Source organism: Ischnura elegans, chromosome 9 (genome assembly GCF_921293095.1).
Source record: "Ischnura elegans chromosome 9, ioIscEleg1.1, whole genome shotgun sequence".
Lineage (NCBI taxonomy): Eukaryota > Metazoa > Arthropoda > Insecta > Odonata > Coenagrionidae > Ischnura > Ischnura elegans.
Window position 1 is genome coordinate 104,669,570 of NC_060254.1, and position 16,204 is coordinate 104,685,773.

Genomic DNA, 16,204 nt, shown 5'->3' on the forward strand with positions numbered 1-16,204 from the left:
CGTTTTAAAACTCCTCCCTTTCTGGCCAATATATGTAATTGGTTTCACAATCGTCACAAATCATTTCATACACTCCACTTTTATCATCATTACAATATTCACCAATAGAGTTAAACAATAATTTACCTAGTGTCAAAGTAGTGTACCTAGTTTGGGTGTTTTTCGGACATTTGGGTGTTTACTCATTAGACACTCGCAGAGTATCACCTCAAATTTCTTTCATTTCTGCCCTTTGGATTCCGAGATATCGCACCGAGAGTGAGCGCCAGGCACCCCAGCCAGAAAATTTGGGTGGCACGCGGGTTGCATACTCTCTACATTTGTTGTTCATTCCCACTCATCATGAAATCATAAAATTCTTTAGATAAACTTTAAACTTGGTCAATATAACCTTGGATGCTTAATTTATCTCTATTAATTGACAAAACAGGCTAAGTAGCAGGGTTTCTTCTCTATATCTAGAATTTTATGTACATACGTATATGTAGAAATATGATAGCAAAAACGGATCTCATACCATTTTGATGATCTGCTAGAGGCCTGGGGCAGGTGTCATTCCCCAAATGTTGCGGTGGGACACGTCGTCAGCTGTTATGGGTGAAAAACAATTTAAATGCTATTCATTAGAAACCACCTTGAAATATATTTGGGATGTTGTATCCTTTTCAATATGTATGTTATTGTCCTTATATTATTTATTATTAGTGCGATAAATTTCATGCACAATTGACCTTAACTGAAATTAATACGTACTCTTGGCAATTAACGCATGCCTTGAGGGAATCCTTTGTGCATGAAATCATATGTCAGTAGTTGTTTTCATCTCATCGTTTTTTATTTCAACTTTGCGCAAAAGTGAAAATAACGTAAATATAATCATGAAATTCCCAGCCAAAACTATCAGTATGATAATAAGGTAAGCCAAAAAACCTATACTTTGTTATCAACTAATTTTGGGTTATTTTTACTGTGTTCAATTTAGATGTTACTCCAAACAAAACAGCATGTATTTCCCTGTTAGTATTTCTCATATTAGTATTTACACCAGTGGTGCAACTATGAGGGAATAGATACCCTAATAAGACTCAGAAGTGGAATAACTAGGAATATGCTTTTAGGGGAATTGGGGGGCTTTGAGAGGGGGGATTAGGTTGGGTAGTGGGGGATAACCCCCAGAAAATGGGAAGTTAAGGTAAATTAAAAAATAAAATAAAATGCCCGAAAATGCATTTTACGTCATTTTGGCAATTTAAATTTAACTTTGTGCGGATGCATTTGTTATGTGTCCAAACCAGACAATGGTTTTAAATAATATTTTTATTTCCCTGGTGCTTTGGGACGAATACATCCCCTCATCCTCCTCCCCATACTCAAACCACTAAGACTCAGAGCAATTAAAAAGAAAATATTTAAAACTATTACCCAGCATTGACATGGAATAACTGCAACTACTTAAAGTTAAATCTTTAGTGCCTAAATGTTGTAAAATGTATTCCTAGGCATGTACGATTTTTAAAATTTTCCCAGTTGCCAGGGAGGGGTGTTGCCACCCCACGCCATCTCACCCATTCCCCCTGCGCCCCCAAAGCATATTCCTAGTAACGCCACTGATTAACACTATTATCCAGCTATACCATGCACAATAATTAGTAGTAGGCATTCAAAGTACATATGTAGAAATTTTTATTACGAGTATCTTTTTTTTGTTCAGATTTCAAAATACATTTTCATCTCAAAATTAAAAATCATTCATTCCTTGTCCCAAAAGTTCCCCAAATTTCACACATAGTCAGGTGTTATGGCTGTAAAATTAATTTACATGATATTATTTAGAATCCATCTTGAATTGCACATTGGATTTTCTACCTTATTATTACGTATATAACCTATTGCTCAATTATTACGCATGCTATTATTTGAGCCATCATAGCACAAAACAGTTTCTGGTGGCATTTGTCTACCACAGAAGTGTATGATTTTGAATGTGTACGTGTTTGTTTACGGTTGGTAGTGAGGCTAATATATAAAAAATGTATATCTAGAAAAATGATTACAAAAACAGATCCCATACCATTTTGATGATCTGTTGAAGGCCAGGGGCAGGTGTCATTCCCCGAATGTCGCGTGTAGACGCATAGTCAGCAGTTATGGCTGAAAAACAATTTAAATGATATTCATTAGGAGCCAGCTTACATATGATCTACCCTTATTATTACGTATGTTCATGCTCCTTGCATGTATCATAGTATGATAAATTGTATATGCCATTGGCCCTTAACCTGGCCTGTGTTGGGCCGCCAAAACACCCTCCTATACCGAAATTGACGAATTTTACAGTCAGAATACCAATATTGACCAGTCCCTTGATGTCAATCATGTCCCATTCAACAGCATAATTAACACCATCTTGAGTAAAAAAAATAATAATTTAATATAGTATGATTCAATCTCGTAAGATTCAATTCAATCTCAAGAGGGTGAGGATATAAATTTCAAAGTTAATTATTATATTCCACACCCCCACACTCCCCACCAGTCCTCCCCCTGAATACTCCTGGCACCCTCTGGCCATGGCCATCCACTGTCGTAAGATGGCGCCCAGCACAGGCCTGCCTTTAACCCTTTCACACCAGACGTCGTGTGTGGCCGACGGGCATTTTCATACGCAGAAGACCTGACGTCAGGTATAGCTATCACAGATTTTTCAATGCAGACGACCGGATATATTGGCTCTGGCCGATGCGAGGGATGGTAAGTGACCAATGAGGTAGCAATTGTTGGATGCATTCAGGCCCGGCCTGAGACCCAGCTTAGCGAGTCCTTAGGGCCACTCCTTAGCAATTATAAGCCGAATACTCATTTATGATCATCCTCACTGTAGGAATCCGTAGCGAGGTGGTTATATTGTCAGTAGTTTTTTCAATGATATATTTTGTGCATACTACAATTTTTTTAATGCTTTGAAATGAATTCTTCGTATTGATCTGAGATTAAGTAATTTGTAAACCAAATTTAAGCGTTAAAAATAACAGACTTACATACTTAGAGCCTTATCACCTTATACATATTTACTAACTTTGTAGTTATTAACACAAGAAACACGTTTAAAATTCCACAATGCTTAAAAAATACTAGATATTCTTTTGTAAGAGTAAATTATTGAAAATCAAATACAGTGTTTGGTTGAAAAAACACTGGTAACGCAGTAAGTTGACCATGGATTCGTGCTATGATAGGGATAGAGGGTGTGGTCCAGTAGGTGGGGTAAGGGATGGACGCTAATCGCTGGGCGTTGAGCTGGGTGCCAAAACAGAGGGATGAAAATACCCAGGCAACTCACCCCCAAAACAGAGCTCAATACAGAGAGGTTTGAAATATTCTAATGCTACTTGTAGCACGAAAACATTTTCCTATTCTAGCGGCCAGTGCGAAAGGGTTAAATGAAGATGATAGGTATTCTTGGAAATTAACATGTGCATTGAGGAAATGTTTTTTGAATGAAATGACACTAATACATAAAAAATTTATATTCAGAGAAATCAAAACAAAAATAGATCTCATACCATTTTGATGATCATCTGGAGGCTTGGGGCAGCTGTCATAGCCCAAATTTCACACATAGGTGTAATGGCTGAAAAACAATTTACATGATATTCATTAGGAACCATCTTAAAATGTTATTTGAATGATCCACCCTTATCATTATGTATGTTGTTGCTCCTGGAATTTGTTATAATAAGTATGATAAATTGAAAGTGCCAATAGGGAAGTGCACTAGTGTTTCAAATGCACCAAACACATTTTTTAAATTAGAGTTCAGAATAACATAATGTCGTAAAACCACAGTTTAAATCCTAATAGTGAATAGTTGATTCGAGATGACCGTCTGAAATATGGAAAAATTCAAAGGCCGCGAAAACGGGTGTCCATGTTGAATATTGGCCGTGACGTCACAAGGCAGTAGCAGAAGGCAGCATCTACACAGTTTAGTTCTACCACTATTATTGCATAGAAAAATTACAGAATTTGAGGGTATCCGTTTTTTGCTGTCATAAAATATCTTCAGATTATATATGTGGCTGCTTCTCTTTTGAGTAAACGACTTCATCATTGCGTAATATATTAATATTCATTTATTTGTCAACTTCAAGTTTGGAAAGAGTAGTACGAATAGCACATTGAATCTTTAATAAATGCATGATGGCATTTATTTTTCGCTGGGTATATTTTGGCACAATGCCGTTTATCATGCCAAAACGTTTTTTGTAAGAACCGAGTCAAACTAATAAACCTATTTCAGACGTTTGCTGCAAGACTTATTCGTTGCGTATGTATTCACGCCGGCCGGAACGTTCGCCCTTCGCTACTAGAATCATGGGATGTTAGCCTTATTTCCGAGCTGGCTGGTTGTTGCAATGGTTCGCTGTCCAGGATGGGTTCAAGAAAAGATAATCTTGGTTGGGAGAAGGAAAATTCCAACGATTTATAAATGGTATACCAAACTTTGATGTATTTATGGTTACTGAATTTTTGAATAAGGAGGACAGGTTCAACGCTCCATAGAAATGCGAGACGTTAAGGCTAACAAGGGGAGACCGCGTACCTTGCTGCATCTTTTTCAATTAGGGCGTTAGTTAGTCTGTAATTAATTAATTTTCATGCGTTACTTTTTACAAGTTATATATATAAATCCAAAATATCCCAAATCTGCTAATGGGTCGGTTGGGGTAGTGGTAGAGTGCACGCATCAAAGGAAAGATGTAACCCGAAGGACCGTGGTTCAAGTCTACGTGATGGCATTATGTTTTATTGCCTTCATTGTGATCATACGGCGTCTAGTTTATCATTAATTATAATTGCAGCAATCATTGACATGAGACAATTATTTTATCGTCATTATGGCGTTTAGGTATTTTAGCAGTGTCATTACAAACGCCGAGATACGATGACTACAGGGGTTGGTTGCGCTAAAATGTTAATTTTTTCTTTGCTTATACTGACCAACTTCCACATTAAAAATGAAAACCACTCTTGCAAGAGCACATACCATTAAAGGCTCGCGGCAAGCAACAATATGCGTACAGGCATAATTAATAAGAACACAAAGCGAATATAAAATGCCATACATCTCGAACACTTGTAATTCACATTACTCCAAAGGGAGTTTACTTACTCAGTACATACCTCAGTACCTTGTACTCAGTACCTACCAGTTTACCTCAGTAGCAGTGCTAAAAGAACCATTCTGAAATATAATTTCAACTAACAAATAGGATGAAATAAAAGTTGATAACCCTGGACCGGGCGCGCTGGCGTATAAAATACGTCAATCTTTGAAAACCAAGGATTTCGACATTGTACGTACATTCTGGGCTATAATGGTCTCGTGTATTCTTACAACGTACTTTGACTGCCTATATTGCGAGTTTTCAAAGTTCGAGGTATTGTAGCTAATTTTTTAGATCAGCAAGATGAACCCGTCACCCCCAGTGAGAAATGGATCATCGAATCTACGTCGATTCGACGTCGAAGTACTCATCGATAAAACGTCGATGGTAACACATCGATCGATGTCTATATGGTCCGAAAATCGACGTGTTTTCGACGTCGAAGCCATCGACGTGTTTTCGACGTCGACGCCATCGACGAGTTTTCTATGTCGACGAGATATCGTCTTTTTACCTGCGATTCCTACTAATAATTGCGGAAATATACATCTTTTCGGCTAATAAAGAGCATCTATTGCTGCGCCAACGACGTATTTCAATCGAGCACATAAAGTCTAAACAAATGGAGGCTGAAGTAAATTTATAATGGTGATTTGTAATCTTAAGTCCTTCGTATTCATCTTCAATAATAATAAGAAATCCTTGAGAAAAAATGTGAGGTGTTGACATCTATGACGCGAGTATATAGGTATCGAAATGAGGTAAACGTAGTCACAAAGCCAAGCTTGTGCATATCACATACCATGCAGGAAAGAAGTAAGAACTTGGACGCAAATAGAAGGTCCGGCGTATGTGGCAAATGTGTGAAAATGGAAATCTTGAACACATTAAATAGGGGAAGCTAATCCTACCTGTCATACAGCGGTCCAAAAGCAGACCGATTCCGAAGTATGGAAGACGTAGTGAAGCTTGTCTTTACTAAGCGACGGAATGCCTTTTTTGATTAATACGAATCCTAAAGCTCATTAAGTTTCAGAAGGATTTTAAATACCAATAACAGGATTTAGAGCTAGCAAAGTTTGTCGCTCAAAATAAATGCGACAATAAATTTTCTATACGGCGCCGAATGTCTCTGTTCCGAGTTTACTGCGAAGAACTAACAGCATGACGACTAACAGCTCAACCGTAGCTCAACTGATACACGCAATCGAACTTCAACGGTCAAGTTAAAGTATTAAAAGGAATCAAAGATTGTTCTCGGAGATTAAAACTAATGTTTATGGATAAATAAAATAATTATTTAATTTTATATTTCTTATGTAAGACACATATGTTGTAATAGCGTCTCACCGTTATTTTTAAGACATTAAAACTACATCACTAAGTTCTCCCCTCAGCCAATCAACACGCTGACCCCGCTGGCCAATGAGAATAACACGTCGAAAAAAACGTCGATTGAACAAATAAAATCGACGTCGACCACATATCGATCTATAGTCGTCGAATCGACGAAGATTCGACGTAGATTCGATGATCCATTTCTCACTGGGACCAGTGGAGTACAAATTACGCCGCGCGACCTGCCGTGTACCTTCATATCTGTATCACCTATAAATGTACTAATTTCAACAAATAAAGATTAACTTTAACAAAAATCGTTTGTTATCATATATGCACATGTCATGGGCAAAGTATGCATTTTGCCCGGTCGTGTAAAAAAACAGTCGCGCCATAATTCTTTAACCAAACTACTTTCAGTTTATAAATTACGTAGGTCTACGCGGAAGATGCTATATTTTGACTCAACACACTTTCTGATGTGACTGAGGTACCTATTAAGTAAATTATTATAATATAAATATCAATTTGATCTTACAATACCTTCAAATGATCTTCAAAACAGAATATCATCGATAGGTAAGAGTCAGGAGCAGCCTTGAACCATTTATTCCGTATAGCTTGTGCTTAAGGCACGGGAATGAATATCTTCTCCAGGCTTTTGTTTCGACGTCGAGATGAAATTTGGAACAAAAAATCATTTATAATTCTATTTTGAATTCATGTTTTCGGTACTAGACGACATTTTTAGGAAGCAAACTCCACCGATTCCCGGAAACTCTCGCCGCGCTAAAGAAGGCGACGGAATACAGCGATACTCCACTGGTGACTACTGCCTTGTGACGTCACATCTCAATCAAGATGGAGGCACTGTGTTTCAGCGCAACATGAAATTTTCCGACTTTCAAAACGTTTTAAAGTGCATACCCCAGATGCAGAAAATAAAAGTGACTATACTAATGTTTCTTTTTTAGGCTAAACTTTCAAATTCAGCAATAAAAAAAAATTAGTGCACTTCCCTATTGTAGCAGAAAGTACCTAACCTTGGGTTGGTATCTAAGGACTTTCCGTCGATGGGAAATGGTGAAAGACCCAACCCAGTGAGAAATGGGTGGTGGAATCCACGTGGAACCCACGTGGAGAATTAACGTGGATACCACGTGTTTTTGGTCGTGGAATCAACGTGGAACCCACGTGGAAATTTGGTGGAAAAATTAAAACAGCAGTTGGTGCTGTCCTAAAACCATTAAAACCTCAACCACTCTATATCTAAACCTTCTATATATGTGTCTACGATTTTTCATGTGCTCTCATGGCTGCCTTTCCACGAATTATATAAAAATAGAATGTGCGATACATTTTCACGTAACTAGCGTGGTTTCAGGATGATAAATGACGCAATGTCACCAGAGAGTTAAGTTCCACAAATTAGAAATTCTGTTTAACATTTTATGATAATCACCACAAATCCACTTGAAATCAACGTGGATTCCACGTGGGTCCAACCACTCAATATCCACCACCACCAAATATCCACCACTCAACGTGGATTCCACGTGGGTTCCACGTGGATTCCACCACCCATTTCTCACTGGGCATGTGCAGGAGATCAGAATTGAAACAAAACTGAAAAGGAGTAGGATTGATTTTTACAAATCGATGACTAAGTTCTAACAACACGTGACTCAAAAATAGCAACTTTTCAGGAAAGCAAAAAAAATATTAATTTTTTCTAATTGTACACTAAAATCAAGCACCAAAAAGTCATAAGACTGAAAAAGGAGCATGCATTTGCCAACAAAAAGTTATTTTTTGTTTGAATTTTATTTTTTAATGTCATTACACATTGTTTAAGATACCTATGTCAAACCAGCCAAAATTTGAGATACGTGTTGTTAGAACTTAGCCATCGATATTTTGATTGTGAAATGGGGGGAATTGAGCTCTATGGCCTCTAGATTACAATATGGTATGCAATAACTCAAATGGCCAAATAGTTGTAACGTGCAATGCTCATCCACCTTGCATAAATGAATAACTGTGAAGGTATGCGATAAGATGAGAGTTTCACAGCATGGGGCCAAACCATTAGCCTCTCAACTGGAATCAGACGTGCAGTTACCAATCAATGCTAGGGGGGTTTTAGGTGCAAATAATACTGGGGGTATGTATTATAATTAAAATAAATAGGTAATACCAGCCAGGGTAAGTGGGAGATGCAGGTGCTCTCCCCCAGATAATTTTTAAGATAAATGGTAGAAAATGGTGAGTTTTATGGCTTTCTGAGGGATATTTTAGTTTTCCTTACACTTGTCTATGAGTAATAATAATAATTCAATTAGGTAAAATTTATTAAACTTAAAAATTTCTATGAGCTCTGTGGGGGGGGGGGGGGGGTTTAACCCCAAAAACCCCCCCTTGCGGCACCACTGAATGGAATAGCCAAATTCACTTACAAACACACAAACTCATGCATATATGAAACCAAAACAAGATCCTTTGTGAGGGCTTAAGGGACCTAAACTATGGTCTCCTAGTCAGGGACGCAGCCAGGATGATGTGTTGTGGGTGGCACAACCCAGGGGGCCAGTGAATTGTACCCCCTCTGGAGAAAATGTGAACATTTTTATCTCTATAAATCAAATTTTATCCTATTTTGGCACTTAAAATTACTCAATTGATGGGTCGACGGGAAGCTGTTTTGCTAGTAAGCTAGGCTACATAAAATACATAAGTTAATTTAGGGTAATCTAGGGTAAAAAATAAATGCATTTGGTTTGGAGGGCACGTGCCCCCTGTGCTCCCTCCTGGTTATGCCACTGTTCCTGGTTGACATACTGAGATTCTCCGCAGGGCTATAGAGAGACTGCAACGGATGCTGAGTTGTAGGCAGATGTGCACTCACAAGCATTCAGAAAACAGTCACACACAGATTCACAGATGACTTCAACACTTCAGGAGAAATTAGCTCCAAGAAAAGCTAAGTTGATGGTCATAATGAGATGAGGAACAAGTCAAATGCATATTCAGACACACAAAGTGGCCCTCCTCAGTGAGGTGAAGGAAAGGAAAACATGAATGGAAAGGAAAAAGGGAACTTTTGAATAGTGACCCTGTGAGAGCATAGCAGAAAAGTGGCCACTTTAGGAGGTGACTATTGAAGAGAGGGGTGAGAGATGTAAGGTTTTCAGGAATGAGTACATGCTAGTATAATACGCCACTGATAAATTAGGGTGGATCCAGAATTTTTTCTGAGGGGTGGGGGTCACAAGGGTCTGACAGACATACAGTCTTCTCATATTTGAGATTAAAAACAACATACAATAATTACTGCATGAAACATTCTCTTTATTATAATATGAAAGTTGTTAATATGAAATTAAATGATTGAGGCTATGTAATATAGAAAATGAAACAAAGGTAATGCTAACTGTATTAAGAATCTTGCCTATTTTTTAACCCATTCGCTGCTGTTCAATCTCCGAAAACCTTCTCCTCCAATGCGGTGAAAAGGTTAAAATGTGTTTCGTGGGCCCATGGATCAGGTACTTATATAATGGGCGAGGTAAACCCTCCAAAGGGTCGCTAATCCGGGACCCTATCTTCGATGAGCTCACCCACGCAGGACCGTCTCATCGACCCAACCAGCTGGGGCCTCCCTCCCGAAAAGTGACCGTCCTGACTGCAATTTTAAAATCAATCAATCAATCTGATCATCAAATAATGATTGTTTTCATCAAACTCCAGCCAATCAAGCAATCAAGTATGTCTTTGAACCATGTTTCTGCGATGAAAAATAACGATTTTGTTAACTTTGCTAAAAACGTGGCTGCAGACCACCGGAAAATGGCCATTTTAGCAAAGTTAACAAAATCGTTATTTTTCATCGCAGAAACATGGTTCAAAGACGTAGGGTCGATGTGACGGTCCTGCGTGGGTGAGGTCCTCGAGGAAAGGGTCCTGGATTAGGGACCCTTCAAAGTGCTTTTGCGAAACTGCATGGCAGGGAGGGAGAAAAAGTACATTCACAGCAGTCTGCCATGCGAACGTACTAGGAACGTTCACAGCAGTGAGAGGGTTAAGCGTCCCACGGCAGTATAGAGGGACTGGAGCACTAGCAATGGAAATTAAACAGGAGAATTTGGAAAACAAAACAACTGGAGGGAGAAAATAGTAGTATTTTGTAGGAGGGACAAGTTATTCATCACAAGCACATGGTTTAAACATAATTATGGGCAGAGATCATGTGGAAGACTCCAGGGGATATGAGGAGAACTCACATAGACTACATTATACTACATTAGAATATATTACATACTACTACATTATGGTAAGGCAGAGATTTAGAGTTGGAGTGAAAAACTCACTTCCACAACTTCTCTACTTCTGCCTCAGCTGATTCAGACCACAACCTAGTGCTTATGAAATGCGAGGTAAAATTCAAAAGACTAAGGAAAATTAGTGAGGCAAGAAAATGGAAGTCCTGAAAGGGACCAAGAGAAAGGAATACCAGGAACTAGTGGAGAATAGTGTCCAGAAGATGGGTGACATATAGACTCTAGAGTACCCACCAGGGGCGGATACAGAAAACACTCAAGGGGGGGGCGCAAAAGATATATTGAGTTGCCTTTACTTTTTATCGCGATATCGCAATAAAAAATAATCAAGTCACAGGCAGAGTAAAATAAAATTTTAATTAATGTAATTATACACATATATTAGACAATGCCATCTTATGATATAAAAAAGTCACAATCGTGGTTCTGCCATGTTTGCCAATACGGCCGGACCCGCAAGGGAGGGGCGCGCGCCCCCCGCACCCCCCATCTGTATCCGCCACTGGTATAAGGGTGGGGTAAGATAAAAATGGAATAGTGAATGTAGCAGAGAATTCCATTGGATAATTAGATTAAGGAGTAGAGAAACCGTGAATCAGAGAGGAAATGGTAAAGAAAATGGTGGAGAGTAAGAAATGAAAGAACATGGTCACTGAGCAAGACCATAGAATGTATAAGGGTTAAAAAATAATAGATTATGACAAGAAATCAAGAAGGCAACAGAGGTTTGGTGGCAAAGACGGGTTGAAGAAATGGAAAAGTTTCACAAGGAAGGAAAGTGAAGGAGAGTGATTCTCAAATGAACCATGTAAACCAGTACTTTAACCAGTAGAACACTTGAATGGAACAAGGAAAAACCTGCATCACTGATGTCATGGCAAACTTAGCAGTGCTGGAATGCACTTACATCAACTTTTTTTAGAAGAGAAATATTACTCTGTCTGTTTTTTTATTACAAGTTATTATACACATTTTATTACAAAATTTTTTATTTTGATTACAAATGTATGTACTAGAAGCTTTGAGGCAACAAAACTGATAAAAGTGTTATTTGACTAATATGTATTTTGTTAACCAGTGCTGGAAAGGCATTTCGGCACCATGACACCACTCATAGGCGGATCCAGGGGGGGGGCACGGGGGCACGTGCCCCCCCCAGACCCTTAAAAATATGATAGATTTTTAATACGGTCCCATTATAATTTCGTTTGTTTTGTATAAAAAGGTATCCTTGTGCCCCCCCCTGAACAAAACCCTGGATACGGCCTTGCTTGTGCCCCTCCCAGAAAGAAATCCTGGATCCGCCCCTGACACCACTGACCTGCATGGTCTTTGCTTCTGGTAACACAAAAAATGACGTGAGATAAGTTTTGATAAGGAGATAAGTGTTTTAGGAGTATCCTTTCATGGCACTTCCAAGATATGCAACACCAAAAATGGTGGAATAAATAAAATACATGGGTTAAGGAGGACCTCACACTGCAGATTAAATACGTGAAATTCATACACATTGCAATCAAATTTGCATTTTATCGATATAATGAGAAGTTTAGGGATAAGAAGCTGGAAAGAGGGATTCATTATGGTTCATTGAGGGGTTCATTCATTCATCCAGGATTTTTTCGGGGGAGACAGGAGGGGCCCAAGGGTCTGACAGGCAAACAATGGATCTTCCCATATTTGAGATTAAAAACAAGAGAAAACTATTTCCGTACAAAATATTCTCTTGAATTTGATGTGTAAATTATTAATACGAAATTAAATGATTGAGGCTCCATAATACACTAAGCAAAACAAATGTAATGATAACCGTAAAAAGATTTTGTCAATTTTTTTAAGCGTCTGGGGCACATGCCCCCGTGCCCCTTCCTAAATCCATCTATGGATATATGTATTCTCTGAAAACCTGTACGCCACACAATAGTTATGGTCCATAAAGGTTTTCATGATTGATATAAGTATCAGCTATCCCATAAGGTGCACATGGTTGGACGAACATCCATCCTCCACGCCATATTTATGCTCTAACATCTGCATCAATCCTTCACCACCCCAAAATATTTTCCAGGTAAGTGATTCATGACTTACCCCAAGTTGTGAGCCTGAGTGCTAAGTTCTCATAAACACGACTCATAGCCATAATAAGACATAAGTTGACACATGCTCCAGTGATATTGGCTATTGATTGAGCCTGAGAACGGAATGTTGCATTCTGGAAGAGGGGAGACCAATACTCGATAGATGATAACTGCCACAATAAATATCATCACGAGGCTCATCTAGAAAGAAATGTAACAACAAAGAAAAATATGTATAAATATTGGTGAAGAAATTATCAAAAATTTGTTATGAAAAATCAAATGAAAGATATTGTTTTATATTAAAAGACATCATAATTGCTAAATTTGCAACAATAATTTAATACATTTTTATAAATACCACAATAAAATGATAATAAAAAAAAATTGGCTCCATTGGCTTCAGGAAATCCAGGAGCTCAAACATAAAAAACTATGAAATTTTTCACTTCACCAGTGAAATTATGCTAGCAACTATGCTCTTTGAAAATGTACTGATGGGCATTCATTGAAATGGAAAAAATTATTGCAAAAATTTCAAAGGCTTTTAAATACATTTACTTTACTGGTTCTTAGAAACAGTCAATATATGTGACCATACAACCTTGACGACTTACCATGAGGAAGATGATTCCAATTCCAGCTGCTATTCTCTTGTGCCTCAACCGAGATGGGAATGATGGTTCGCGAACCCCTGTGATTGGATTTCTCTCCAAGAATGGTGCCCTGGCAGCAAATTCAGGCCTTGGCCTCTGCTCTTCCTCCTGGAAACCAGTGCAGTCCCAATGGTGGGCTAAACTGGCTGACTTCCTTTTCCAGTACTCCAGAAATGTCACCGCTATGAAAATAAAAAAATAGAAAACTTTAAATAAAAGGAAGTCTCACACAGTGCAATGTGAAATACATATTTTAAATTCACATGCTAAGGATCAAATATGCAAAGAAGAAAATTTTTGCCAGTGGAGTAGCCAGGAATTTTGTTTGGGGGGGGGGGGGGTGCCAAAAATCAGGGGGGAAATTTTTTAAAAAACAGGGTACGAAGTAGATTGTCTTTAACTAATTTTAACACTTTTCATAATCAAAAAAACGTCAATAGTTAAAGAAATATTTTGTAAATTCATGATGTTTCAATATTTTGTTTTCTTTTATGAAGGAAAATAATTTTGTTTTTATATTTTGGGGGGGGGAAGACCCCCCTGCCTATGCCACTGATTGCTGCCCTCATTGGTAGAGCATTGGGTTGTAAGTTGAAAGCAAAATAAGTTAAATTAAAAAAGAAGATCATCAGGTCATCACCTGATGATGACGTCTAACGTTAAAACCATGGTCGTGAATAAATATTAATGTGAAAGCACAAAATTCTTCTTTTTTAATTTAATTATGAATCGCTTTCACCAACCCAGTGAGAAATGGGTGGTGGAATCCATGTGGAACCCACGTAGAAATGTAACGTGGATACCACGTGTTTTTGGTCGTGGAATCAACGTGGAACCCACGTGGAAATTTGGTGGAAAAATTAAAACAGCAGTAGGTGCTGTCCTAAAACCATTAAAACCTCAACCACTCTATAGCTAAACCTTCTATATATGTGTCTACGATTTTTCATGTGCTCTCATGGCTGCCTTTCCACGAATTATATAAAAATAGAATGTGCGATACATTTTCACATAACTAGCGTGGTTTCAGGATGATAAATGACGCAATGTCACACCAGAGAGTTAAGTTCCACAAATTAGAAATTCTGTTTACCATTTTATGCTAATCACCACAAATCCACTTGAAATCAACGTTGATTCCACGTGGGTCCAACCACTCAATATCCACCACCACCAAATATCCACCACTCAACGTGGATTCCACGTGGGTTCCACGTGGACTCCACCACCCATTTCTCACTGGGAAGGTTGGTACTGGTGGTTACTTCCGGTATTCCCCATTACGGGAAAGTGATATGTAATGTCAAATTAATGCCTCGTATGGTAGGAACTATCAAATAAATACGTAGCCATCCAGTGCCAGCTTGCTCATTTAATCTCTATCACCCTCCTGGGCTAAAAATACAACACCAATGACCCTTAAATAAAGACAATAGGTACCTACTCTTGGAAATTTATTAGTACCTTGAGGAAACATTTTTTTTTCCAAATCATTTGTGTTGTTGTTTCTCATTTCAATTCATTTTATTTCATTATTTTTTTATTTCAAATTTACATAAATTAAAATCAATAGTGATGCAATCACAAATTTCCTTGCAGATATTATCAGTGTTATTTTAAAGCACATAAAAAATATATGTACTTTGTTAATAACAATATCTGGGTTTTTTTACTGCATTGAAATAAAATGTTACTCCAAGCAAAACAGCATGTATGTATTTCCCTGTTAGTGTTTCTCATATTAGCATTGGCGGATTTAGGAGGGGGGGGGGAGCACAGGGGCATGTGCACCCTTAGACCCTTAAAAAATATACAAGATTTTTAATAATGTCCCATTATCATTGCATTCATTTTGTATTACGAGGTAGCCTAATGCCCCCCCAGATCAAAATCCTTTTCTTGTGCCCCCCAGAGAGAAATCCTGGATCTGCCCCTGCATATTTAGTACATATTTACACTATTATCCAACTAGACCATGTACAATTACTTTTGATAGGTTCTCAAGGTATGCAGAAATATTTTTATACGAGTATCTTTTTTTTGTTCAGATTTCAAAATTCATTATCATCTCGAAATTCAAAATCATTCATTACTTGTCCCAAAAGTTTCTTAGTACATATCTTGGCTGAAATGTCTTTTTAATGTTAAATCACAGGTTTGACAAACATACATATATTTAAAGATGAAATATTGAAATGTTTTGGCTATTGTTTAAATTAAGTTCTCATTAAAAATTTGAGTGTACTAATACATTTTCTAACGCTCACAGGGCATGGTTGCAAGTAATTTGTTGCAGTAAATAAAAAAAAATCATTAACAATCTGCCCTGCAATCTATGAAATTGTTGTGATACGACATCTTCTATCATCTCAAAAAAGGTAAAAATGGGTGATTGGTCAAATCCACAATTTTAAGAAATTCAAATACAAAATGAATCTTTCACCAATTTGAATAAAAATCTCGGATCCATATTCACAAAATCTATATTTAAAAATATTTAAAATGCAAAATTTATTAATAAAGGATACAGGAAGAGCATGGCCTTATATATACAATGAGTTATTAGAGGAAGAAAGCTGGCCACGGCGGGTAAGCTAAGAAGGGGGGCATGGTGGTCATTAAGTTAT

The 16,204-nt window shown here is 37.8% G+C and overlaps 1 protein-coding gene and 1 long non-coding RNA gene across 2 annotated transcripts; both read right to left on the reverse strand.

The window, feature by feature from the left end:
- Positions 1-510: 510 nt before the first annotated feature.
- Positions 511-3,633, reverse strand: LOC124165177. Its single transcript, XR_006866145.1, has 3 exons — positions 3,564-3,633; positions 2,072-2,151; positions 511-588 (listed from the first exon to the last, which is right to left on the reverse strand). It is a non-coding gene; the product is annotated as an uncharacterized LOC124165177 (long non-coding RNA).
- Positions 3,634-12,946: 9,313 nt separating this feature from the next.
- On the reverse strand, positions 12,947-15,851 carry LOC124165025 (anoctamin-7-like). The gene is made up of 3 exons (XM_046542263.1): positions 15,845-15,851; positions 13,539-13,759; positions 12,947-13,122 (listed from the first exon to the last, which is right to left on the reverse strand). Exons 1-3 carry the CDS (start codon positions 15,849-15,851, stop codon positions 12,961-12,963), a joined length of 390 nt encoding a protein of 129 aa, XP_046398219.1. The 3' UTR covers positions 12,947-12,960.
- Positions 15,852-16,204: the final 353 nt, after the last annotated feature.

Excerpts from the sequence above, each read along its gene's own strand:
- LOC124165025 (XM_046542263.1), bottom strand. Across the intron at positions 13,123-13,538 it reads TTGGAATCATCTTCCTCATG|ATGAGCCTCGTGATGATATT; the intron begins GTAAGTCGTCAA and ends ATTTCTTTCTAG.